General features: G+C 44.4%; 2 protein-coding genes across 6 annotated transcripts in view; one reads left to right on the top strand and one right to left on the bottom strand.

Annotated features, from left to right (window-relative positions):
* The window catches only part of dnm1b (dynamin 1b), a 49765-nt gene extending 40179 nt beyond the window's left edge, over positions 1-9586 (bottom strand). For all 4 annotated transcript variants that reach the window (XM_023809554.2, XM_023809556.2, XM_023809552.2 and 1 more), the window contains exon 1: positions 9160-9586. In XM_023809554.2, coding sequence (XP_023665322.1) covers positions 9160-9320 — 161 coding nt within the window. In that variant the 5' untranslated portion in view covers positions 9321-9586. The remainder of the gene's footprint in view (positions 1-9159) is intronic.
* Positions 9587-10561: 975 nt separating this feature from the next.
* ciz1b (cdkn1a interacting zinc finger protein 1b) lies at positions 10562-21969 on the top strand. Of its 2 annotated transcripts, none has more exons than XM_023809564.2 (16): positions 10562-10812; positions 11271-11492; positions 13331-13470; positions 13560-13726; positions 13965-14091; positions 14205-14292; positions 14384-14472; positions 14633-14712; positions 14804-15001; positions 15189-15319; positions 15812-15905; positions 16048-16161; positions 16365-16511; positions 16628-16709; positions 17158-17279; positions 19200-21969. In XM_023809564.2, exons 2-16 carry the CDS (start codon positions 11323-11325, stop codon positions 19848-19850), a joined length of 2400 nt encoding a protein of 799 aa, XP_023665332.2. In that variant the 5' UTR covers positions 10562-10812; positions 11271-11322; the 3' UTR covers positions 19851-21969. The 2 variants fall into 2 exon arrangements, with proteins under 2 accessions (XP_023665332.2, XP_023665333.2); XM_023809565.2 differs by having other exon boundaries at positions 10563-10812; positions 16631-16709.
* The last annotated feature ends 4221 nt before the right edge of the window (positions 21970-26190 follow it).

Below are 26190 nucleotides of genomic sequence, written 5' to 3' on the forward strand. Positions count from 1 at the left end.
TGCCCATACGGCTGGCAGCTATGCCTGCATTCACCCTTTTCCTCCTTCTGAAAGCCTGGATGATCCTGTGGCACCTTAAGCTCTGCCCTCCTGGCAGATTCTCCTCATTCTGGGCAGACAGGCCTTTCAAAACCTTACAGATCTCCAGCACATTGGAAAGCAGCACAATTCATGAACTCGAAGCTAAGCAAAGTCCCCCTGAGCGATTCTCTAACCCTTAATGACAACGCGGAGCTCACTTACCGACGCCACAACATCAGCAGTTTTGGGCCTGCAGCCTCTTCCCTGACATTAGCATAGTCTGCCCATTGCTCACTGTTTACACCGACGCAAGACCGCTCCTCTCAGCAGCCTTAGGCTGGCCAAGAATAACTACCAACAGCCAACAGCAGCACTTCTCGCTAGTGGTTAAAATCTTACCTCTCCATACTCCATTTTCTCCTTAGCTGAGGGATTTATTTAAGGGTCTTTCACAGAATCCCTTAAAAGAGAAAAACCTTAAGGAATTTACTGCAATGAAAGAGATTTTACAGTAGTTTCCAAGGAGACCGTTCATTTGTTTGCGCTCACGTCTATTTGTGATACCTGTTGTCGCCTCCAGTGTTTATTTTGTTGACAAAAATTTGGACGAAAATACAGCCTGATCAGGGTTTCTGCGTGACGATAACTAAAGCAAAAAACTAAAATATTTGTTAACGACAATGATGGAATTAAACATATTATTAGTCTGATGAATACAAATAAAAATGAAAGCCATATTTCATCACCACTGCATCGTTATCTGATCAAATTTGGCCTGTTTCCCCTGGTGTATTGTGTTCACTAGGAGTAGCTACTTTTTGCTCGAAGAAAAAACTACTGAGAGGTGATAAACTTTGCTGACTGGTTGACGACAAGCAAGGGCACTAAGAGGGAAGATACAGGAAAGTCCTGAAACAAGAGGTAGAAGCAGTGGAGCAAAAACTGAGCAGAATAATTTTTGCACCTCAGTTACATTAAATGCGTTAATGAATAACTTTTTTGCATGCGTCTCCATATTTTTGCATCGAACAATGTGAACGATAACCGCTATACTTCTGTTTCTCTTTTTGCCGGTGCCGGCAGTGAAACTTGCCAGCACTTATTAGCGGAATAACTTTACGTTGTTTTTTATTCTTTGCAAAATGAAAGATAGATCTGCTGACCAGATTTATCAATGAATTATAAACCTGATGCGGGGTGCAAATAAAATCATAAATGGTCTGCCGGTCAAATCAATAATGCTAAATCAATTGCGCATCATCATTCGTATCCATGGGGTTCTCCCAGTCGCAGGACACTCATCTCGGGATGCCTACATTTTCATCATTTATTGCCATAAACTCAGCTGTGCTGCAATTAAGATACAGTCAGAGGTACCTTACTTTGGTTGTTAAGGTGTTTTGCGCAACCTTTCAGGGAACTTTAAGGGGTTCCTTAAGTATAAGATAAGAGGAAAAACTTAAATACTTAAGTGAACATTTGAAGAAAACCTTAAGGAGAAGACTTAAGGGTGTTTTTGTGCAACCGACTTATTTTAATGAAACCTTAACTGGAACTTTAAAGAAAATTTTAACTTAAGGGGTTCTGTCTTACACAATTGAGATTCTTCTGATTCTGATTCTTCTCAATACATTGTCTCACTGCATAGAATGGCACGCTGAACAGGAAAGCTAGCTCTGAGTACTGAGTCTCAACTGAGGAGCACCTTCGGCTAAAGGCTCATCGCACAGAGATCTACAGCTGAATACTTCATGCTCTCCTTTGTCAATTCTACAATGCTCCAAGTCTCCATGTCCATAACCCTACTGCTATTCGTCTCCACAATGCTCCAGGTCTCCATACCCATAACCCTACTGATATTCGTCGGCACAATGCTCCAGGTCTCCATATACATAACCCTACTGCCATTCATTTGCACAATGCTCACGGCCTCCATGTCCTTAACCCTACTGTCATTCATTTGTACAATGGTCCTGTTCTTCACGTCCCTCATGCTACTGCCATTTGTTTGTACAATGCCCCTGCTCTCCATGTTCCTAACTCTGCTGCCATTCGTTTGTCCAATGACCCGGTTACCATGTCCCTTACCTTCAGCTCAAGGGAGGTGATGTTACATTTATATAATTCCTTGGTAAGACCCCACCTAGAATACTGTGTGCAGGTTTGGTCACCGTACCTCAAGAAGGACATTGCTGCCTTAGAAAAGGTGCAACGAAGAGCTACGAGAATGATTCCTGGTCTTAGAGGAAAGTCTTATGAGGAGAGGTTAGCTGAGCTGAATTTGTTTAGCCTTGAGCAAAGGAGACTAAGGGGGACATGATCCAGGTATATAAGATTCTAACAGGTCTGGATGCTGTTCAGCGAAATGGCTATTTCAATATTAGTTTAAATACTAGAACTCGTGACCATAAGTGGAAATTAGCGGGAGAACATTTTAAAACAAATTTGAGGAAGCACTTCTTTACACAGCGTGTAGTTAGAGTATGGAATAGTCTTCCTGCTAGTGTAGCGGAAGCTAAAACCCTGGGTTCCTTTAAATCAGAGCTAAATAAGATTTTAACAATTCTGAGCTATTAGTTAAGTTCTCCCCAAACGAGCTTGATGGGCCGAATGGCCCCCTCTCGTTTGTAAATTTCTTATGTTCTTATGTCCCTAACCCTGCTGCCATTCGTTTGTACAATGCTATTGGTTTGTACAATGACCGGTCTTTGTACCACACATATAATAATTGTGTGGTACTTTAAACTTTATAGTTATATTTAGCATATAATTTCTTTTCGGGGTCTGTTGCACTAGTAGTTAGATTTTCAATGCTGCTGAACAACAGAAATACTACTGTTTATCATGTTTCAACATAGTTACTCTGCTGCTGTTGATGTACTATTCTGTGCATCTATACACTTACAGATTTGTAGCTCACGTAACTATGTGCCGTAAGACTTGCATGTCATTTTCATTGAGATTGGACCGAAAAAAGCAAGCAAAACATAGCCCAGGAAAAAAAACCAGGGTTGCCCTCACTTAGCCCTCCTCGAAATGAGACTGTTCAGTATATTATGTTGCCAGAGAAAGGGTTGGTTTGTGTCCTACCCCATGCTGACTGAGCAGGGCACACACACATTCAGGCCAGATGCCGGGGCTGCACAGGCCTCCACGAGGATGGACCAAAGGAGAAGTTTGCTGTATCACCCAGCACAAAGAGCTACACAGCTCCACAGCTGAGTCCCGTGGCGTCACTCTGGGGCTGCATCCCTCTGAAGTGGAGCTGTGTTTGCATCATCTGGGCAGCAGACCCGTGGGCAGCGAGGCATAATGCAGCGTGTGTTTAAGGTGGGAGAGCAGAGTTTGCCGGGCAGTTCGCCTGGGGGAAGCTTATTAAAAGCATGCTGTCCCATACAGGGGGACGGCTGTCACACATGCTGGTTTGGACTTGACCAAAAAATCACCCCCTTGACCACTAAGGTCCCCCTATCGAATGATTACATTTACATTCCAAGGCATCAAAATGAAAACATATTCTGTTTTTAATTAGGGTTATTTAGGCAATACCTAATTAATAATAAGCAGGACAGGCTTTTCATCCTGTGCTTTTCAAGATTTCAAGGTGTGTGTTTTTTCTGTGCCAGTGTTTTAATAACTCTCTCTTTTCCAAAAGCCTCTTTACATCAGGAGCTGCTGTTCTGGCCCTGCCAAGGCAGCGAGGCTTTTTTCAGACAGTCTTTCCTATAGGTGAATAGGAGGATTGACACATTGTTCAACCACTTAACAGAGACACAATGACCTCGATTCACTGTCACACAATGCAGATGTTCACTTCTCTTAAGTGCTGGCACCAGCCTTTACATAGTACAGGTCTGAGTTTTCATGGTGGCTTGTGTTTAAATATCCTTACACTCAGATTATATTACATCTATGAAAGAAACACTGGTAACTTGTCAATGAAGAAAAAATCAGACCACAAAAAAAAAATCTCAAACTGGCCCAATAATCTATATCTGCAAATGTCTCAAACTGTATATTGACATGAACAGGCAATGTCCAACCACCAGTGCAGTATTAAACAATGCATTTTAGCAGTGTTCTTACAATAAGTAAGGTAAAAATATAAAGTATAAGTGATTAGGAACTATCCCCAACCTGACACCAAACCCCTAGCTCAATTTGAAGTAAAAAAACATCAACTTTAAAAGTAAATCCACCATCTACTTAACCATATGCTCAATCAGAAAAAACAACTTAAACACAGATATATTGGAGAATTGAAATTGAAAGTCAGTCATCAGAAGTGTATCCTTCTTCGCCTAGGAAGATCAGATATAAAGAATCAATACAGAGGTATTAAGTAACAGACGTGATGAATATTTGAAAATGCCCACTGATTTTCCTATGGAGTGCACCCAGACAGATGTGGTATAATGTGATATAACAATGATTCAAAAAATATTATGAGAGCGTGAATACACAAAGGTACCAAAACAACCACAGTTAATTCCATGCACATGCTATATGTGATTCTGTAATTGCAGCAAACTGACCATTTTGTTTGACTCAGGGATGACAGGATGGTTCTTTAACCTGAACCATAAATCTGATACATACTGAACTGCATGCTTTACTGTCTGATTGCTTGCAAATTGTATTAAGTGATCGTATGTCAGATTCCCATCTCGGGGTTGGTGTTTCCTGGATTCCGGAGTCCTGTCTTCGGTTCTCGTGATTCTACATCCTAGTTCTAGCTTTCATATTCAGGTTCCCATACCACAGCTCCTGCTTCCTAGCTCTGCTAATCGTTCCGTGTGTGTGTCCTCCCCCTCTGCACATTTGCTTCTGAAGTCACCTGTCAGGTCAGCAGCCCCCGGTTCTATTGGCTGCCTCTTCCCCTAATGTTCTGCCTAACAGATGCAGGGACCATTGGGCAGAAGCCCAGGAAGTTGGGCAGGACAGACAGTCAGACAGTATGTTCTAACCCCGTCTTGCAACAAGATGAGTGATTAACCTCCATCAGTTCATGCATGACCACCCCACCATTCACCGGAGTGTCATTAATTATAAACCAAATAAAGTTAATTACCTAATGTTGTGCTCTGACTAAATGCAGACTAAAAACAATATGAAATGATGCAGTGGACTTTCCTTATCTCAGTGACAAGCCCACCACAGGTGATTCCTTCCACAGATGGTGGTGACCGCATGCCCCTCACTATTCCCCAACGGCGGCCCGTGGACCGGCCATATGGGACATGTCGGCACGCGTGTTCTTCGCACGTCACGCTGCATAGATCCGGGAGCCCCCGTCAGCAGAGGCCGTGCAGATCCGAACAGCGTCAGCTCAGGAAGCCCCTGGCCTCATCGACCAGTGCTACAGGACTCCACTGCCTGCTCGAGAATCTGTACAAGAACTCCAACATCTCAAGAAGAACGTACGTGGCTGTGTGGCAGGTGTTGGGCGGTCGTTATTCCTCCCATTGTGCAATTAGTGAATAATATCGCATTTTTCAAACAACCTTACAGCTCAAAAAATATGCAATTTTGCTGTTCATAATGCGTTCCATTTTTAGGGAATGCACGGGCAAAGACAGCACCTCCAGGACCCTAATTTAAAAAACAAAACAAAACAAAACAGAATTTAACAGAAAAACATAACCTGATGAGTCTCTTCCTTCTCTACCTTTCGTAGAGGAGACTCAGCATCACTGGATGGTCTAGTTTGCTGGGCTGCTCATTTTCCCCTTTCTACTGCGATATATAACAGCACCCTCACAGCATATATTGTTTACCACGTTTACGTTCTCACAGGCCTACATGCTTTCTTGGAGCTTCAATCATTCTTAGATGATTATGAGTCTAATAAAATGATACTAACAGCACTGACCACATTCATAACTGCATGGTCTGGTGCCCGGTTTAGGCATGCACACCACACTTAATAACAGTACCATATAACTGGATGTATCAGAGATTCGAATATGTCAAGCAGTTCTTCGGTTAGAATCTTGACATGTGTGCTGTACGGCAGAGGATCTCCTCTCTTCATTGAATTAACTGGCAGGTTATCTATGGTGGCCCCCCGATAAACAACTGTGCCGACAGCCAGCCTGAATATGCCACAGATTTCACCAGCGAGCAAATTTACTGAAAACGTTTGAAAATGGGGATAGATATGCGTATTGGAAAAGTCATATTTCCTAAGTGAGAAGTAAGAGTCGCACTACAAAAAATCAATTAAAAAAAACAATCAACATTAGTTACTGAAGCCATATTTCTGGAGTGCTGTCCTGGGTCCTGAAATCATCAATCGGCCTGACCACGTGAACAATGTTTTGTCAGATAACTCCTACATATGACATTCTGTGCTGAAAATTAGCATTGCACAGATAAAGTTAACACATATATGTATGGGAATAGCATAACTGTGCCAGCATAACTTATTGTTATTATGTAGTCAGAAATGAATCAAGTCAGAAGTACCTGGTTCTATCAATGATAAAGCCACAAGCATCTCTTATCCTGATTGGTAGGTTATGTTGCATATTTTATTGATTACTGTTCTTGATTCCAAAGATTCCTTAATGACTGCTCAGCAGGATTCAGTTGCAATGGTTACTGTATCACTAATTAATATGATATGTATTCAATCGCTTTTAAACATCCCAGGTACAAGCATATACAAAGCACGAATATTACAAACTGACTGCTTTGGCTGCAAACGAACACAAATACTACAGAGCAGTCTCTGCCAATCCCCTGCAGTCACAGCGGGTTGCAGTATCACATGCCAGAATCCAGTCATGTCCTGATATCAGACAGCTAAACCAGTGCGGACTGCAAATGGCAGCAAGACCACTTACCTCCTGACCACAGCGCCTGCCAGCACATGGCCGTGACACATGCTGCTTGCCAGGAATGTTACCTTTTTCAAAGCTCATGTTAAACTGGGATGACGGACACTTAAACTACACTGCTGCAGAAACCACAACATTGGCTGCAGTATATGATGAAGTCTATCAAGTTGGTGTGCACCGTAATCTCATAATATGAATAACTAAAGTCAGCTTACAGAATGTGGTCTGAGCACTGAAAGACGTCCGGTATTGATACGGACTGAATTTTGGTACCTTACTCTGTCTACACCTTACATGTCCCACACATACATGCAGCAGTCTACATTAAAGCATCTTCACATCATCTGTGCTAGAAATAGTACCTTCTGAAATCCATCCAAGAGAGAATCCTCCTATATCCAAATAATGGGCAAAACCTGAATGGGTGTTTTGAATCATAACCCCACACTTCAAGGCTTACACTGTTCAACAACTGATCATGTAAGAATTATACAATTAACACTGTGCTGAATAACATGTACACCATTCCAATCACTGTGCATTTGCTTAGTGAAGATGCCACAGGTCTTAAACAGATTAAAAGGAGCCACAACAATCAAGGTGAGATACATCTATTTCAACCAGCCTGGTTAGAACCAAATCCATCTCTACACCGCAAATTCTGACTGTAGACACAAAGGGGGTTACATATAGCTGTTGAGACCATTTACAGGATACGTTCACACTGATCTGTAGCTATGCTAATGGTTTACTGTATTTCAATCCTTTACCTTACTTAGAGATATAACCACAGTCCAAAAATAGACTTGTGCTGCAAATACTCCCAAAGAAAGCATACAATTCACTCAAGTCTTAATGGCTCACATTAAATCACGTTGCTGTTATGGATTTTGATATTTTAAAGCTAAATTTTAAAAATCATGAATTAAAGCCATGTATAAAATTTCGAAGCAAGCCAGAAAACCGCAAGAGGACTTTAGGGTAATATTGGATTAACGTTAAATACCACACCCACAGTGAGACCGACAGAAAGGAAAGGAATCGCGGTGGCCCTGATTCAACAGCTGGATTGGCATATGAACATGCATCCTCTCACTGCCTTCCCCTCCAGCTGACAGCACGGTTACGAAACGGCACGCAAAGGCTTTTTTGCCTGTTAAATCATGACGGACGGCACACCTTCATTAAAGTGGAAAGGATTCCCAAGACGGGAAGGTCTTTGCTTCTGTACCCGTTCCTATAACTGTCAACACCTGGCAACCACACAAGCGATGCCATGCCACTGTAAACAACAAAAAAACACTCAAAATACTTTAGGTTAAAATAAACACTATGACTGCTTTGGTAGGGACAACAAAATGGCAGCTGTAATACAGGCAGAGTCGATCAATCTTTCAGCTGGGCCTAGGTCTTCTACAGCTGCGGTCCACAACCTGCCGAAAAACGCAACTAAACACGGTCATCTTTGGTTCACCTTCCTGCCTTTTCCATCACACCCTTCTTACAGCATATTATGTGTACGTACATTTACCAATGCATTACAATAATATTACATAGATGTTGTGTGGTCATATAAAACGATTACGCCTATATTGAAAGGACTATTCGATAGGCAATAATGCATTTTAAAGGCTATGTTTTCTCTTATTTTGTGAGATTTCAACGTGGATTCAGGTCTGTGATTTGTAACCAGCGGCATTAATCAGCTCCTGGATGCAACGTAGATCGACGATCGTACAGTGACAAACACACGGACTGTGATAACCATTGATCTAGCATCACAATTTTAGACATACATTAAATAAGCCTTATTTCGTGCATTGTGGAATTATCATAATACTTAGGATTTTGGATTATAGGCACTGCGCAGTACGGCACACGATCCTGTGTGTTGAACGTCTGGTTACATACATACATAGCCTATTGCGGAATCCACGTAATAAAACAGCCGGTTTAGAAAATTAATGTGTGGGGGGATGTTTAAGATCTGCTCGACTGTATCGTATATTCTCCAGGATTTTCATAAATATATCATCTAGTAATGCGGAAATGTATCGTCTCATGGATACGTCTCTCAGGATAATTACTATTCGCTCCTGCTTGACGATTTAAATGACATAAAATTAAATTAAGCAGTTCGTTGTGATGTTTGGGGACTTTAACATCAATGGTAACATCTGCAGATACACATGTTGTGATTTAGGTCAGGATATTCATTCGAGCATATAGGAATACTGCTACATTTATGGCCATATACAATAAGTACATTTTATGTAATTGCATAAAATATACTCACCTTCCCACGAAGTTCTCCAACACCGAGCTTTTACCGGCACTCTGTCCGCCGACCACAGCAATCTGCGGGAGATCCAGGTTGGCATTTTGTCCGATGGCAGAAAATGCATCTTGTAGTCTATTTACCAGAGGAATCAGATCCTCCATCCCCCGGTTGCCCATTTTGTCAGTAAAGAGCCGCAGCCGCTCTTACGACGCGACGATGTAGGAGAGGGGACAGCCTTCACACAGCGCCTTTTCTCCCGTGCACTGCTGTAATACTCAAACGCTTTCAGATACCGTGCCCTGTATTTTACATTTAAAAGCACCCTCGATCACCATCCTCAGCCTCTGCAAGCACCTCTGCCGCTGCACACACTCGGCAAAGACAATAGGAGGGGCTGTGAAATTATTGTGTTTAGGTAAGTGGCAACATAATTGCACAGTCATTTTTACACCAATGGGCGGCGCGCTCTCACCGCGAGTATCGCCTACCTACGCTACCTTGAATTCTGGGAAATGTATTTTTTGTATTCGTACAGTCTGCGTTCCTTGCTAAGGTTGTGCAAGTTCCATCCATTCATTTTCTACCATAATAGAGAAAACCGTGAACGTTTATGGTATACCCCCGGAAATATATAGGCAAACACAGGATATCACTAGTTAGATGCGTGTGCATGCCCATCTGGTAGTTTTTACACTTTGACTGACAGGTACACAATACATAGTACCAGCATTCCAATGTTCATATATTATACAAGTTATATTTTTACAGAATGTAACACATCGGGTCATACGACGTTTATGGATTTTCTTCCTCTTTCTAAGTGACTAATTCTAAGTAATTCTAAGTGATTGCAGCTGTCATATAGACTACTTCCAGATTTTGGCGTCATTTCCAATTATTACTCAGTTTCATTAAAACAGCTATGAAACAACACGCCTACACAAAGACCAAAATTACATTTGACTTGTGAAACGGTCACAGAGGAAGTCATTTTATGTAATTACGCGTATTTCACTTGATAACGATAACTGACCTATCCATGGTGCTGAATAAAAAACGAGAAAATAAATCCGTTAGTGCCGTAGTGTAATGCGGTGTTGTAATGGCAATGTAGAAAATATAATTAGCTAAAGAATAAGGCCATGTCTATTTTATCAAATTGGTATAATAAATGTGTGCTATTATATACATTCCAAAAAATATTTAATTACGCAAATTATACATAATTAATCCATGTTTTCGATAATTCACGTACTGTTTACTCATAAATTGCGTAGTTCTTATGCATAATTCAGTAGAATTATCTGCCATCGCTAGTGGGACTCGTGTTCTATAGGTTATACGTCCATCGTATTAATGCCCGTGCAGTTTAGCCTCCTAACCATACAGTGGCAGTGCAAGCAAACATGGCGCTGAAATTGGCTTTTTCGGTGAAACGACGCAGGAAAGACTGTCGTCGACTCCTCATTGTAAACATTTTGGCGAGACGTACGGCAGCAGCTGAAGCGGGTTGATGTGCTCTGGTCTGCGCAACGGCTCAGGGGCCCGGTCGACGCGTCCTGGTTCGCGTTATAGTTTTCAGATGGTCCAGCGTTATAGCCGAAGCCGGGGACACGGTCCGTCGCTGAGATAAGCGGCTAGCCTTAGCCGAATAGCTACTTCAACAGCGTAAGCCTAGTTATTTATTCTGGGCTGGCGGCTACATAGCTATTTTTGCTTATGCGTGATCATTTGGTTAAATTAGTATACGGAACACCCGGGGTTTTAAACTCTGTTTTATTCTTATTATTTTATTTGTTGTTCGCTTCATATCTGTGCGGCTTAACATTTTCACTGTCCACGTTGTAGGCAGCTAACCGACTAGCCAGCATAAAATCGGTCCTAAACGGATCTCTGTGTGTATGATTCATTATACTCATTAATAACTCATCATTAATAACTTTCATATCATTAATAACTCATGGAGCTGTTTTTTCCCTATAAATAAAAAATCACGCTGTCTGCTTTTTCCAGCGGTCACCAGCCCCATGCTCAGAGTTTCTCACCATGGGTATTATACATTATAAGAGGTTTATGCTTGTGGATTATCATGCTAACGTTTGTTTCTCCCCCATGTTTATCAAAAGGGAAAGCTGTTTTTTTCTTTTACCGGGAGACGGCAGCATAAAACAAGGCAACATGTTCAGTCACCATCACCAGCAGCAGCAGCAGCAGTTCCACCAGCACCTGCGGCAGCTCCAGCAGCTCTTCCAGCACCAGCAGCCGCCGCCGCCGCCTCCTCCTCCGCCACCACCGCCGCCGCCGCCCTCCTCACACCACATCGCGCATCACCACCACCAAGGAAACCGGTGAGAGCTCGCAGGCGAGGCCGGGGATCTCCATCCGGGCCTAACGTGTCCCGATGGCGCAGGCTGAACTCCCGGCCGCTTTCTGCTTTTGAGTTAAAACCAGGCTGTGTCTCGAGTAAAAGTGATTGGCGTCAACGTGCCGGCTGTCCTGAAATCCGGAATGAAGCAAATTACTACTCCTAGGAAACCCGATCGTTTCAGACGGAATAGGAATGAGACTCGATCCTACTTGCAGTCGTCTAATTAAATATACTTAACTGTTGAATAGAAAGAGCTTGTATTCATGTATTGTTTCGTCTGACTGTTAAATATTAGCATCAGAAAGTGTCTATTGTGTAAACTATGCATGTATTTGCTGCGTATGTCACGCGTGTAGCGTGATGGATGTGTCGGAGGTGGCTGTGACTGCTTAGACAGATAACACTCAGCACAATATAGCGAATGCCGGCCGGCTTATGTCACGCCGAAATCATAACAGAATACAGTAATCGTATTATAACTTTACTATGATCTGATGGGGATTCCCTGGCGTGAAATAATTGTATTAGAACACCGGCTGCAATCGCAAATGTTCAGAATGTTAACATGTATAATGTGTATTGACTTCCAGCTGCAGCATCCCGACCGATTTGTTTGACTCGTGGTTTGGTGGTTCAACTGCTGGTTCTCATACGCTAAGACAGCATATAAAACAAACAAATAATCGATCCCATATCAAATAAAATTACAACTAATCACCTGCAGTTTCAGACCAATATTATGCTGAAAGTTTAACATTTAATAAAAACGGTTGTTGTGCCCCATTTGCATGGACCGTTTTCATTTGATTTTTAACCGATCACTGATCAACATGGTCATCGCCTAATGCATTTTCATTTTGGAGCGACAGTCCAGTTGAGGTTGTGACTTTTGATGCTCCTCCTGTATTGTGAGGTGTTGTGTGAGCAGGTGCCAAATTTTCATAATCGTTGTTCTGTACATTATTTAGTTAGCCTGTATCTGTGTGCCTGTATGGCAAGGTTCATATTCACCGTGATTTTTAACAAAAGCTTGCTATATAAAAGAAGCTGGTTTTACATGACAAGTTATGAATACTAATTGTCACAGAAGTCGGTGCACGTTACACACACCCTAACCTCAGATGTGAATCTACTGGAAGTATTAATTCCATGTTTTTTAGTTTTGTAATTGAACTCCTTTATACCTGTATTACTCTGAGCCTTTTATTTAGCTTTGGATGAACTGTACTGCCAACTAGCTGCCTGTTATTTCAGACACACACTTAGAAAAGCCAGACCTCTTTAGTAACATCCAAATACTGTTTTATTTGTCGGGGCAAATGTGTAAATGTGAGGGTCAGTCTGCCTTGTCGCTCACCTAAGCTTTAAAGAGCAGTGCTTCATAGCACCTGCTCAGTAACTCCTTTTCCTGGTTTCTGACCATATATGTACAAATTCCTCTTCTCTCTGACCAAGCTGTGTTCACCATTTGGGATATAGGAAGCTTTTGCTCGGTGATAGTTGTGAGGCAGCTTCTTGAGCATGATTAGTTCCCCATCGATTGCAACACCGAACGCAATAAACACTTTTCCTTCAGTTCCAAACCCTTAATTATAGAAAATGTTGCAATAATGCAGTTGGCCAGAGGCATTTTCCAATTTCCTGTTCAGTGACCCCTTAAATGTGGCTGTTTTTAATACTCTTGTTGATATTTATTAGCAATGCCTTAAATGGCGGTCAGGAATGAATTATAATACACTTTAAAAGCATCATCTCTTACCAGTGGAGTTAATTCAGTCAGAGGACCGGGCTTTCAGTTGCATGTCATCTCTCTTGCAGGCCCTTGGCCGCTGCAGCCCCAGCGCCTCCCCCGGCTCCCCCCCCGCCTCGGGTGGTCAACCTGTGCTCCCCCACCCCGGCCACCATCATCGCTGCCAACCCCATGCTGCAGGGAGCCTTGCTCATGCAGCAAATGCAAGGCACGGGCCGCCATTCGTCTGCATTTGCTTCTCATCCGTTTCCCTTCACGCGCCTTTGACGTGCTTCTACTGTCCTCCGCCCCTTTTAGGAAACCTTCGGGGGTTTGCGGTGGGGGGGCAGCAGTTCGCGCAGTTCTTCCCCGCCGGGGCCCGGCCTTCGCTTCTCGGCCCCGTTCCTATGGGCGTGGCCATTAAGACCCCCCACATGGGATTTCCCCCTCGACATTACCACCCTCAGGCACGCTATTTCAATAAGGTACCCTTCCTCCGGCCTGAGCTGACATCTTTCTTTGTTGCCATTTATGTTAAGAAGCTTAGCTGTGCTACTGTTACTGGAGAGATCACACATTGTCCCTCCCGCCGCCCCCAAAGTGGGCATGGCATACATTTGGATATCTGTTCATTTGTTTAGATGTCTCAGTGAGCACGCTTACGGAGGTGCTGGGGCCATGTTATTGTGATTATGTTAATAGATGCTTTTCACCTGTGTGTAGGACTTTGCCACGCGGCTTCCCCTGAGGAAGCGTGAAAATGAGCAGAGAGCAGCGGCCAGCACAGATAAGCAGCCTGGAGGGAGCAGCAGCAGGGAGGGCGAGGCCGACGAAAGGCCCGCAGACACAGGTACTGAGCAGAGCATCGCGCTCGCCGCCGCACAGGCTCATGTGACGAGCCGCGCGGTCACCTTGGCGACTGTCGGCAGTGTGCCGGGGTCAGCTGATGCTGTCATCCCTCAGAGCAGAGAGCGGAGGTGCTGGATGGACACGAGCCCACGTCCGAGGAGCAGCAGGGAGAACCAGCCTCTAAGAAGCAGAAGACTGAAGGGTATGACTCAAGAACCTGTTTGAACTTTTGACCTACAGCATTATAAAGAGAAAAGAGCAGCCTTATTGATGCCTTATTTGGCTCTAAATAGGTCTGAGGCTGAAGTAGAGGAGCTTCCAGGGGCAGACAGCGGTGCAAGGCCAGATTATGATGGCCTGGAAGAGGAAACAGAGCCTGGAGGTGTGTGTGTTTGTGTTCTGCATAAAAATCTGCTTTTTGCAAAGCTGCTGTTTACTCAGAATGCCAACATACCTGTCCTTTAAAAAAACAGTTGTTCTTCAGTCATGTCTATTCGTATCATTCTCTGTTACTTTGTAACTGAGCAATCTTTGCCTGCTAGACTGCCTCCTGCTGGATGAGGGGGGAAGTACAGCTGGCACAGAGGCAGTGGAATTTGTGGAAGAAAGCAGAGCGACCGAGGTGAGTTGGGGACCATTCGGACATCAGAGGGTCTGGTTGGGACTTCATTACTCCTCCTGCCTGCATGCTGACCACCCCTGTACCGGTACAGGTGTTGGGCGTGGGGGCGTCCCTCAAGGTCACCATCCAGCAGAGCAGCGAGAGCCGTGCCTTCAGCACGGGGCTGGAGGAGCTGTGTGGGCCCACTGGGGGGGCCGCGGTCAGCCAGAGCGACAGCAAGGACTCTGCCAGAGAGGGGGGCAGCAAGTTCTTCTGCTACATCTGCAACATCACTTGCCACAACCAGCAGGTATGGCAATACGCCGAGCGAACACCGCTGGGGGGAGGAATAGAGGCAGGCCGAGCCTTTGGAAGGCGCGCAAATGACCACCGCAGCTTAGATCGTATGAAGCATTGAATTCTGGGAGGGCTCTCTGGGCCATCTGCCAGTCTGTCCGCCCACCCACACCTCTCACTCCGCCCCGTTCTCCCGACAGAACTTCCAGAGCCACATGAACGGCTTGGCCCACCAGCAGCGCATGATGGAGATCCAGCACATGAGCAATGCCTGCCTGGTCACCCTGCTGCCCCGCGTCCAGGACTCCCTGCAGGGCAGCCGCAAGGAGGGGTCAGGCCACACCACTGCCGCTTCCCCCTCACGCACGCAGGCTTAGCCGAAAACAACACAACAGTGATACTTCATTCATCTCTGTAGGGAAATTGGGGAGCTTTCACATATTCTGTCTTCCTTGCCATGAAACACACAAACAAATATAGGTGAGAGCAAAGCTTGGATTCAGATCATAAGGTCAGCCAGCACCCAGTGTCTCTGGAGAAATGCACATGAAGAGCTTTGCTCGAGGGCCCGACAGTGACATCACTGTTCCAGTCACTGGATCACTGGCAACCTTCTGATCCTAATCCACTCTGTCTCACTCCGCCCAAGATTGATGATTAGTTTCCTTTTAAGTCCCACCTCTTCACCTTGATCTCACTCGCTCCTATATTTGTTAATAATATTTTAAAGAGCGTGTCTGTTATGCAGTAGATTCTGGACAGTGTTTAAAGGTGAAGCGAGGGTTGTCCGGCTGCCAGCAAACACGCCGTTTGTGTCCTGCAGGGAGTGGAAGCCGGCTCTGCAGCGGTGGTGTACAACCTGCCAGAGCCACTTCTCTGGAGACCTCATCGAGCACCGCAGGACCAAGGAGCACAAGGTGAGGGAGCGCAAGGGATTCTGGGAGCAGCACCTGGGCCAGGGAAGCACATTCATTAGTGACCTGGACTTCATGGTGCCTTTGTACCTTTGTATGGTTGCAGCCTATGAAAATGTTCTCTTTGCCCCCCCCCGTCTCCCAGCTGTCCAAGCACTCGTCGCGGCCCTTCTGCACGGTCTGCAGACGCCACTTCAGGACCCCCCGCAAGTTTGTGGAGCACATGAAGTCACCAGAACACAAGCAGAGGGTGGAGGAGGTGTGTGTGTGTGTGTGTGTGTGTGTGTGTGTGTGTGTGTGTGACCTCTGCTCTCCGCGCAGGGAGCCCCCACTGCTGGCTACACTGATGCCATTCGTGTCGCTCATTTCTTCTGTAAAATGGTTAATTTTGTGTTTCGAGTCTTTCAGGGATTTATCTGCAACCGGTGAATGATGCTCGCTGACCTGTGTCTGACCTTGCAGCTGCGGGAGGATGGTGGACCGGAGGTCCTGGAGGAACTGATTACCGTAGATGCGGTGGGATGCTTTGAAGGAGAGGAGGATTATGAGGAGGAGACCAATGAGGAGGAGGAAGGGGAAGAGGAGGCCCAAATCCACTCTCAGATAGAGGTGAGTGTGCTGTTTGTATTTTTTTTTTCCACCTAATGCCTGTTGATGGCTGCTTGCCCAGAGGAAGCTGAACTTGCTGTGCGAAGGAGCTGCATTGATCTGTAACTCCGACCTAGCAGGCAGGGCAGCCGGCCCAGAAGGAGGTCGCTCTGGAAGACATGGCGGACGACGAGCAGTACAACTCGGACACTCAGTACGGTGAGCATCGCACCATCACGCCGCAGCCCAGCGTGCAGAGCACTGTACTGACTGCTGAAACATATTCTGTGATGGACTGGCATCCTATAACCGCTGTACCCCTCCCGCTGGGCTTTCTGTACCTGGGATAAGCTGCAGGCCTCAGTGATCCTGACATGGATGGATGGATGGATGGATGACATTTATTTGGCAGACCCAAAGCAGGCAACGAGCCAACCAGTAACAAGTTCTACCAAGGGCGATAAATGCTTGAGGAGAATGACTTTTATCGGTATTTCGTTATGGAGCTCGGTGGCTGTGAGATAACAGACTAAGCAGAGCAGTGCTGAGTAAATGGCGAGGCGGGATGCAGACTCCTCCAGGCAGCCGGTCACGCAGACTGCTGATTGGTCCTCCCACTGCACGCCGGCTGTCCTTCACCTGCCGCTTCTCCCGTCTCTCCTGACAGGCTCCAGCTTCGTCGTCCCAGTGGCTGGCTTCCTCTGCAGGCTTTGTCACAAGTTCTACCATTTTGAGTCCACAGCCCGGCTTTCACACTGCAAGTCCCTCACTCACTTTCAGAACCTGCAGGTAGGGGGCGATGAGGCCCAGCAGAGTGACATTCCGTTTTGAACCCCTCCAACGTGACCGGCTGAGGGAATTATGGATAAACATGCAGTGAATCTTACATGCCTGCTGTGTGTGTGTGTGTGTAATTGTTTGCAAAAGCACAGCTGTACCTGAAAGTGGAAACTTCTGAAGCTTTTGGGGTGTCCTATGGCATACCATATGATAGACCCTATGGCATACCGTATGATAGACCGCATGGCATACCGTATGATAGACCGCATGGCATACCGTATGATAGACCGCATGGCATACCGTATGATAGACCGCATGGCATACCGTATGATAGACCGCATGGCATACCGTATGATAGACCGCATGGCATACCGTATGATAGACCGCATGGCATACCGTATGATAGACCGCATGGCATACCGTATGATGGTGCTGAGGGGTTATAGGGAACCTTGCTTGTAGTAATATTCATGAAATCCTAGCTGTTAGCCCAATTAAACACGACTTTTATGAGAGAGGAAAGGGTATTTTTAGAGACATAACAAATACGACCGCCAACACGGGGGCGGGGGATAAAGGCCAGGTCTGTGCATCTGCATGAAATGACTGCTTTGATTAAATTGTTCTTGCAGCAGTCGGTGAATAAATCTGGATCACGGACTTTGGAATGAGGAAACGGCTGTCAAATAAACAATGTGGGGGGGGGGGGGGGGTGTGCCATGTGACTGTGCCATGTGGCTGTTTGCACAGTGCTGGATACTGGGCACTTGGGAAATGTAACGTGCACTATCACACAAGGTAATAAAGCATATTTTAGTGTGTGGTCATCAGGGTCGTATTTGCACTGTATTTAATGATAACATAGACAAATGTAAGGTACTCCATGTAGGGAGCAGAAATATAAAGTACAGGTATTTTATGGGACCTACTGAAATAAAGGTAGCTGATTATGAGAAAGACCTTGGTGTGTATGTTGATGCTTCCATGTCTCATTCTCGCCAGTGCAGGGAAGCAAAATAAAAAGGCCAATAGGATATTGGGGTATATCTCCAGGTGTGTGGAGTTTAAGTCAAGGGAGGTAATGCTAAGATTATACAATTCCTTGGTGAGACCTCACCTAGAATATTGTGTGCAGGTTTGGTCACTATATCTTAAAAAGGACATTGCAGCCTTAGAAAAGGTGCAGCGTAGGGCCACAAGAATGATTCCTGGTCTTAGAGGAATGTCATACGAGGAAAGGTTAGTTGAGCTAAATCTGTTCAGCCTTAAGCAAAGGAGACTGAGGGGGGACATGATCCAGGTCTATAAGATTCTAACAGGTTTGGATGCTGTTCAACCAAATAGTTACTTCAGCATTAGTTCAAATACAAGAACTCGTGGCCATAGGTGGAAATTAGCGGGAGAACATTTCAAACTGGATTTAAGGAAGCACTTTTTACACAGCGTGTAGTCAGAGTATGGAATAGTCTTCCTGATAATGTAGTGCAAGCTGAATCCTTGGGTTCCTTTAAATCAGAGCTAGATAAGATTTTAACAACTCTGAGCTATTAGTTAAGTTCTCCCCAAGCAAGCTCGATGGGCCGAATGGCCTCCTCGTTTGTATAGTTCTTATGTTCTTAAAGTATGAGTGAACTGCAGAGAACTGTCTCCACTGAGTAAATGCTGGGTGGTGAGACTTGGATAAGGAGGGACAAATACGAATGCATCTGATGTTTGATATAGTGAATAACATTCACTAAAACCTTGCATTTAATGTGGAGGGGTGTGTACTGCCCTAAGGTGTCTGTACAGACAGGCCTGTGGGACGTCATTTTTTTTTTTTTTGTGTGTGGTTGGATTAATGTTCTGTTTTTCATTGAGAAACCTTAACGTCATTAAACAAGCTCTTTTTAAAAATGTTCTGTATTTCTTTGTTTTTTCCCCTAACAGAAGTACAGGGCTTTAAGAAATCAGGAGGACAATGTCACAGAGGATCCAGCAGAGTCAGGAAGCTGCAGAAGCACAACAGAAGACCACGGAGCCCAAGATGAAATCGCACACGATGAGAAGGACAAGGTTAGTGGCGAGATGAGTGATGGCTGCACCACGCCCGCCTCGGATTGCAGCACTCTCGTGAGCCGCATATCCTCAGCTAGTCCTGATGACGCACCTGAAAAGCCAGATGGTTCCAGACAAGGCGCAGTGCTGCATTTGGAGAGCCGGAGCTGCAGTGATGCTGTTTTGCCAAACCCCTCTGTCACCAGACAGGCCTCTGTGAGAACCTGCTCCAAAGAGAAGATACCTGAGCTTGCTATAAATGAGCCAGTAGGGTCTGAGGAGGACAAGTTCACAGCTAGAGCAGAGACTTCCGAGGGAGGGGCCCCTCTCATCACGGGCAACAGAGTAGAGAAAGATCTGGCCCAGGCAGATCCACAGCCAGATGCCACTGGCCAGGATGTGGATGGGGAGGAGAGGTCAGCCGCGGGAGAGCAGGAGGATCAGGTGGGGGAGGCCGGATCTGTGGCTGAAGACAAGCCGGCCGCAGGACGCAAACAGGCAGCTTCGAGGAGGAGGTCAGCCAGGACCTCACGGAGACGCTAAGGCTGGCTGAGCCAGGAGCTGCAAGCACAGATCTCCACCACCATTACAGGGCATTTCTGATGGGTCACTGGGGGAGGACAAAGACGGATCCTCGCCAACACGCAGCCCATCGACTGACACACCAACCGCCGAACCGGGAAGCTGTGTATAACCTGCATCTGCTATTAAGGACTTTTCGAATAGATTTTTAATACAGGAAGGAGAAGCCTGTCGATTTTAATGGACCCGTTCACTGGGTATATTTTACAATTCAAAGGGAATGGAGGTGTAATCCTCATGGTTTAGTTTACTAGCGTGACTGAAACCTTGAAGTGTGATGAAGAAAAGAAGTATTGCATGTAACTCCCAGTTCATGTATGTGCTCATCTTCAGTGTGATGCAGAGCGTTGGTGGGGAAGGGAGACGCACTCACTGAACTGAGCTGCACGCTTTTTTGTGAACTTTAGAAGTAGGCGCATTCAAACGGAAGGTCCATCCATATGACCGGTCACCGTTTTACTTAAAAAGAAGCTTCTGGAAAAAAAAAAAAAAAAAGATGTTGATTCTGCTGTTGTCTGAACGTGGAGTGTAATGTTTCGGAGTCCAGCTTGCTGTTATCTCTCAGCACTCAGGCAGGGAATTCAGGAACTGTGAATAAAAATGTCCCAGGTTTTCATTTAAGATGTAAAATGTAAGAGGAGTATCACTCGGCCGCAGTCCCCTGACATTTCTGCTCCCTGAAACTGATTCCAGCAGAGTAGTGTTTTAGCGATGAGTGTTTGAGCGATGGTTAGGAGAGCATTTTAGAGCTTCGAGATGTTCTGCTCTTGGGAGACGTTTGGAGAAACACGAGCTGCTCTTCATCCTACTCGTGCTATCAGTCATTCCCAACAGTGAAGTCAAACATGAATAATTAGTGTATGTGACTGCTGGAGGTATTGAGTGTCCGCATTGGGAAACTCCAAGGGGGTGGCTCACTGAGAGGAGATGGCGGACTTCCACACTGCTAACGTTTTCACGCGCCCAGTGCCTTTCTTTCATTGTGCAGGTAGAAGTTCTTTTCTAGCTTTCTATGGAGACCATCAGCGTTGTCCTGAAAATCAGATGACCACCACCAGTAATGAGAATCGTCTGCTTTTTACTGGTTTACTACAACTACTGTCAGTACTTTGGTGGATAGCGTAGTGTAGCCTGATAACAGTGACTCTCGGTAATTATAAAGTGCTCTCTACATAAAAGTATTTGTCATACCTGAACTCCCAATCTTAAATTGGCAAAGTAAATCAATTTAACTTATTCTAATAAGAAACTGGGAAAGAACATCATTTCTGGTTTGGGGCCATTAAAGTAGTGTGATACACATAACTATTTGTTGTTAATTACATTGCAATTGGGAAACTGAATTTTTGAATGAATAATAGAATGAATTAATGAAATAACCTTTTACATACTTGATGTACCTTTACCTTTATTTCTTAAAAGATGTATAGCCTCTAACTACTTAGATTCAGCTGCTAGATAAATGTCGTAATTGCGTAGTTAAACGCCATTCTTCAAAAATGAGCTTGACTTCTAAAAAGACCACGTGTATAGAGGCACCCAATCCAGCTAATCTAGGGGCTCCACTCAGTTCCTGTGCTTTGCTCTTTGATTTGAATCGGTCATTAAAAATGAATTTATGGTCTAGAAGATGTTGGAGTCCAACCTGTAACAGTCAGGCTTGGACGTCAATACACAAATCCAGAAAGGTGCTGAAGTTATAATCCCGTTTGTATTGCAGAGGCTGACAAAGAGGTTTTACTCCTTGCTTGCAGGTTATAAAGGCGTTCCTGAAACGACTGAATGAACTTGGTATTTCTAATATGTTGATTTAAGATTGTTTGGTAATTTGTGAATATTTAAGCTGTCTTCAGCATGGAATACGGTGAGTCACGCATTTGAATCAAGCGACAGTTCAGTGCTGCTCTCACGCAGGAGCCGAGCGGCATGATTTTCATAAGAACCACTTATTTTCCTATAATGTTTATTTTTTTCCTTCAAACTGTAAAACAAAAAATGGAAACATTTTCGTTTTTATCATATGGAATTATTTGTTTGATTTTAGTTAATTAAAGTATTTGGTGATTTGTTTGAAGTATTACTATGGTTTCAGAAGTCAAGTGAAATATATTTGGTGTATTTTGACCACTATAAACCTTTGTATATAACTAACTTAAAAACATACATTTTATGAAATACGTCCAAAGCAAGGTTTGCGAATTATGTATGATTTGCTTGGCTGGTTCGTAAATTACACTTTAGTACAAACAAGCTCAATAGGCAGTTATTTTCTGTGATGGACGAATCTGAACTTCACCGTGTCCGCGGGACCTGTTTTCCCGTGAAAGCTGCAATAGAAAGCTTGATCTTTTTTTGAGAGGCTTATTTTTGCGTGCTAGTACGGAAGTAGCAGTTGTATTTGTGATTATTCCCGCAAAGCTTTTTTTATTTCAGTGATTGCGTGAGTCAGTAAAATTGCCCTCATGAGTATATGGACCGCACGTTGGCGTTTGTGTGGGTCTGCATTATTAGCTTCGGGCGGGAGAGTCGAAGAGGAGTTTTTGTTGTTTAAATGTTATGCTTCTGGTTCACTGCCACAGGATTTCTACTTTTTAGCTCCGAAAGGGATTTGGCAACTTTTGTTATATTATTTGTTCTATGCTTGGCCTACCTTGATTTTTTTTTGGGGGTGGGGGTGGACATAACCATCACTTTTACACAATGTTCATTTCACACGTTTAAATGCTGGTCGTAGTTACCAAAAATTCAGCAACATACAAAAATATTTATATTTAGATATACCATATTTTAAGGCAACCCTACTATTAACATCCAGTTTTTATATCAAATGGGATAATTATGAAGAAAATGCAAATGTTACTTGAAATGTTAATTTAAATGGTAATTCAATGCAAACACCAAAATTAAGTATATAACTGTACCAGTGTATAACAAACGAGCCTAACACGGAAATTTTGTATTACTGATTTTCTACACATACCCTCCCAAAGCGGTAGGTGGCACTATGCGACGTCGAATTCACTACATTCAGTATGGAAACCGCCGAAGAAGTGCTTCGAACACAGCTTGAGGTGACGCCTGATAATATTGCGATGTTCTGGGATTTGTAAGGAGTCGCTCCAGGGCCTCGTTTAAACACGTCTAATGCTGTCGTGGTTTGAAAGAAATGCAACGTATGTAATTGGAACCGACAGTGCTGGATCATGTTCTGATTCAGCGAAGCGTAAACGAAAGGTAAAGAGACTGTGTCCACTTGGCAGCTTCTTATGTGCGTACAAAGGTATAATAATAGGTCATTGGTATCTTATACGACAACTAACCGCCGTTTAATTTCTGCTCTGTTCCAACTGAATGTAGGAAGCTCCTAGTTTAAATGATTTAGCTGCCGATGTTAAACGCAGGATAAAACATTGATCTAGTTAGCTGCATTGTTAGCTATTTAAATAGACAGTACATCTATTACACTAGTTTATCAAATAATTGCGAGTCAGAAATCCACTGAAGAGCTAACCAGGAATTAATGTAATTAATGTTGCTTCGGCGTTAATAGACGTGGTTAAACGAGGTCTGGAAAATGTCATCTTGGCCGTGAATCCCTCTTTGTTGTGGAGGTTGACGCTGTGTTCGAGAAAAAAAAACAATACGCGAATATGAATTGTAGTCCAATGCCCATTATTATCGCAAGGTAATCTACAATCTAATTGCAAGATAAAACCGTAGCAGGAACACCATGGCAGGAACCACCCCCAAGTTTGCGTGGTGTTCCTGTGGCAAAAATAAGATCCTATCTAAGGATACTCACCAGTTGTGCGTGCACTGCTTAGGCATACAGCATGCCAAGGAGGCTGTGCTGGAGTATGGCAAGTGCCCACACTGTGCCAAGATGGACTGGAGCACGCGCATAAATCGACTCGCCAATGTACAGGAGTTCATGCACCGGGAGAACCAGCTGCAACGCAAATGCGAGTCTGCACGCTGTGACCCTCCATCCACGGCACTGACTGGTATTCCAGAAGTGACCAAAGAGCCCATCACTACCCCATCTCCCTCCACACTGGTTCCTCTTTCCCCTGTACAACCTCTGTCATTCCCAGTAATACTCACTGTAAATTCCCCAGCCTCCACTCTTACAGTCTCCAAAGGTACCTGTGCTTCTCCAGGAGACCTACCACAGCCTCTCCAGTCCACCTTTGCCTTGAGCCAACTGAGTCCCTTCCCACCAGATCCTAAGGCCCATAAAAGGATGCACTCATCCAAGGCCCATTCCCGGTTCACTAGGCGATCGAAACGAAACCAACGGCACAAGTGCAAGTGCCGCTCTCCTTGTTGGGATTCATCAGACTCCTGTTCCTCGACCAGAGGAGCAACATCCTGGCAGAGAGCATGTGCTGTCAAACTGGAAAGGCAGCTAATGGAGAACCTGCAGCAGGAATTAAACACCCAGCAGAAGAGCATGCAAGCACGATGGGCTGTGATGGAGAAGCGAATCGGGGCTTTGGAAAGGCTGACAACAGATTCTTTGGTTACAGTCTCTGCTGCAACCCAAACAATACAGGAAGACCAAAAAGACCACGTCTATCCAGATAAATCGACATCCATCCAGCTGGCTGTGAAAAATCAGGAGCAGCCTCACGTATCTCCTTCAGGTGCCAATGAGAAGATGGCTGATAATGAGAATGGGGAAGACCCATCTCTATTGCCAGAGATCTCCCTTAAAATTAAGGATATGCTGATTGCTGTTAAGTTGCAGGAGCTTATGGCACGGGCCGCAAAATATCTAGGAATTGACTTTCCTCATACAACTGACCACCCTAATCCCACAATAGTCCCTGAGTTTGAAGACTCAGTCCGGAGCACATGGTCTAATCCAGCATGCTCCCAACCATTCAGGCCAGTGCATGCAGAGATGTACCGATTACATGTGTGTCAGGCACCAGCCTATGATCGCATGCCCCAGATCAGCAGCTTCATGTCAGCCATCTTTCAGGCCATCACGCCCATGGAGAACAAGGAAGTGTCCAGGCCGGCCAAATCCTGGCGCTTTGCTGAAACACTTGCAGAGAGAGCCTATCAGACTGCTGGAATGCTGGCCAGGACCACTAACTACTTGCGGTACTTATCGGACTACCAGAAACGTCTGCTTCTGGAAGTGAGTGAAGAGCAGCCACCTCAGCGCTTGGTGGCTGTTGTGAATGAACTGAAACTCATAGCAAAGTTCACCCTTCAGCTGTCTACTCACCAGGCTGAGCTCTCTGGTAGGGCCATGGCCTGCTCTGTGGCTATTCGCCGACAAGTCTGGCTGGCTGAAACTAACTGTAAAGATGATCTTCAGGCCACAGTAGTGGACCTGCCCTTTGTGGTCAGTCATGCTACAGGGACCACAGATGTTTCTACTTCAAGTAATATGTTGTGCAAAGAAGAAATTTTGTAAATTTGTTAAAAGTATAGGATGACATCATAATAGCACTTTTTTTTGTAGATATGTGTTATAACGGAGTTCTCTGGGTGTCTTGTTCTCTGTTGTTCTTCCACTACTGTAGTGAGTGATAAATGGGTTTTCATTTTCCGAAAAGCATAGCTTTTGGCGTTTCTTATGTATGCTGGGCTAGACTGAGCCACAGAATTTTCTGTCCTGATCAGTACATGTACCCATTTATAAAAGAGCCACGTTTAATAAGGCTTTTCACAGCATCATCCCTGACTGGGTAAACATAGCAACATGCTGCATTTAACAAGTCATAGAGGACCCTACTTTCTAAAATGGTTTTACATGGATATCTACAGTTATTTCTAAGTACTTTTACTGACAGCTTATTTTTGGTATTTTACAAGACTTTTATTTGTATAAACTACTGTATGAAGTAATTAATACAAATGTTGATTTCATATGAAGAAACTTTAATTCATTATTAAATATGACAATTTCCTGTTTTAAATACAAATTCATATTCTCTACTGAAAATATGTGTGAAATTGTAGTTACATGTGCTGGTTCTTGATCAAAGTATGATTTAATTTGACTGGGTGTTCAAATATAAGCATGTATAAACCAATGTTTTCAGCCCTGGTAGGTCAAAGGCACACTTTAATAAAATCTGATGCAGGCAAGGCATGCAATGTATTGATGGTGTTTTGCTGTTTCTTCAGCCTGATTAACCGTGATTTTGAACCCTTTTCTCAAAATCCACATTCTGAGAAAGGAGATGAGACGATGAGATGTTACCACAGTATACAATACAGCAGCCAGTACAGAATGATATGCAGTGTCTCCTTCCTGTTACAACCAAATGAGAATATGTAA

Source organism: Paramormyrops kingsleyae, chromosome 2 (genome assembly GCF_048594095.1).
Source record: "Paramormyrops kingsleyae isolate MSU_618 chromosome 2, PKINGS_0.4, whole genome shotgun sequence".
Classification (NCBI taxonomy): domain Eukaryota; kingdom Metazoa; phylum Chordata; class Actinopteri; order Osteoglossiformes; family Mormyridae; genus Paramormyrops; species Paramormyrops kingsleyae.

What these genes read in the sequence shown, in the direction of transcription:
- ciz1b (XM_023809564.2), top strand. Translation starts at nt 11,323, where the DNA reads ATGTTCAGTCACCATCACCAGCAGCAGCAGCAGCAGTTCCACCAGCAC. An exon ending in CGAAAGGCCCGCAGACACAG is followed by an intron (nt 14,092 to 14,204) that starts GTACTGAGCAGA and finishes GTCATCCCTCAG; the next exon opens with AGCAGAGAGCGGAGGTGCTG. An exon ending in AAGAAGCAGAAGACTGAAGG is followed by an intron (nt 14,293 to 14,383) that starts GTATGACTCAAG and finishes GGCTCTAAATAG; the next exon opens with GTCTGAGGCTGAAGTAGAGG.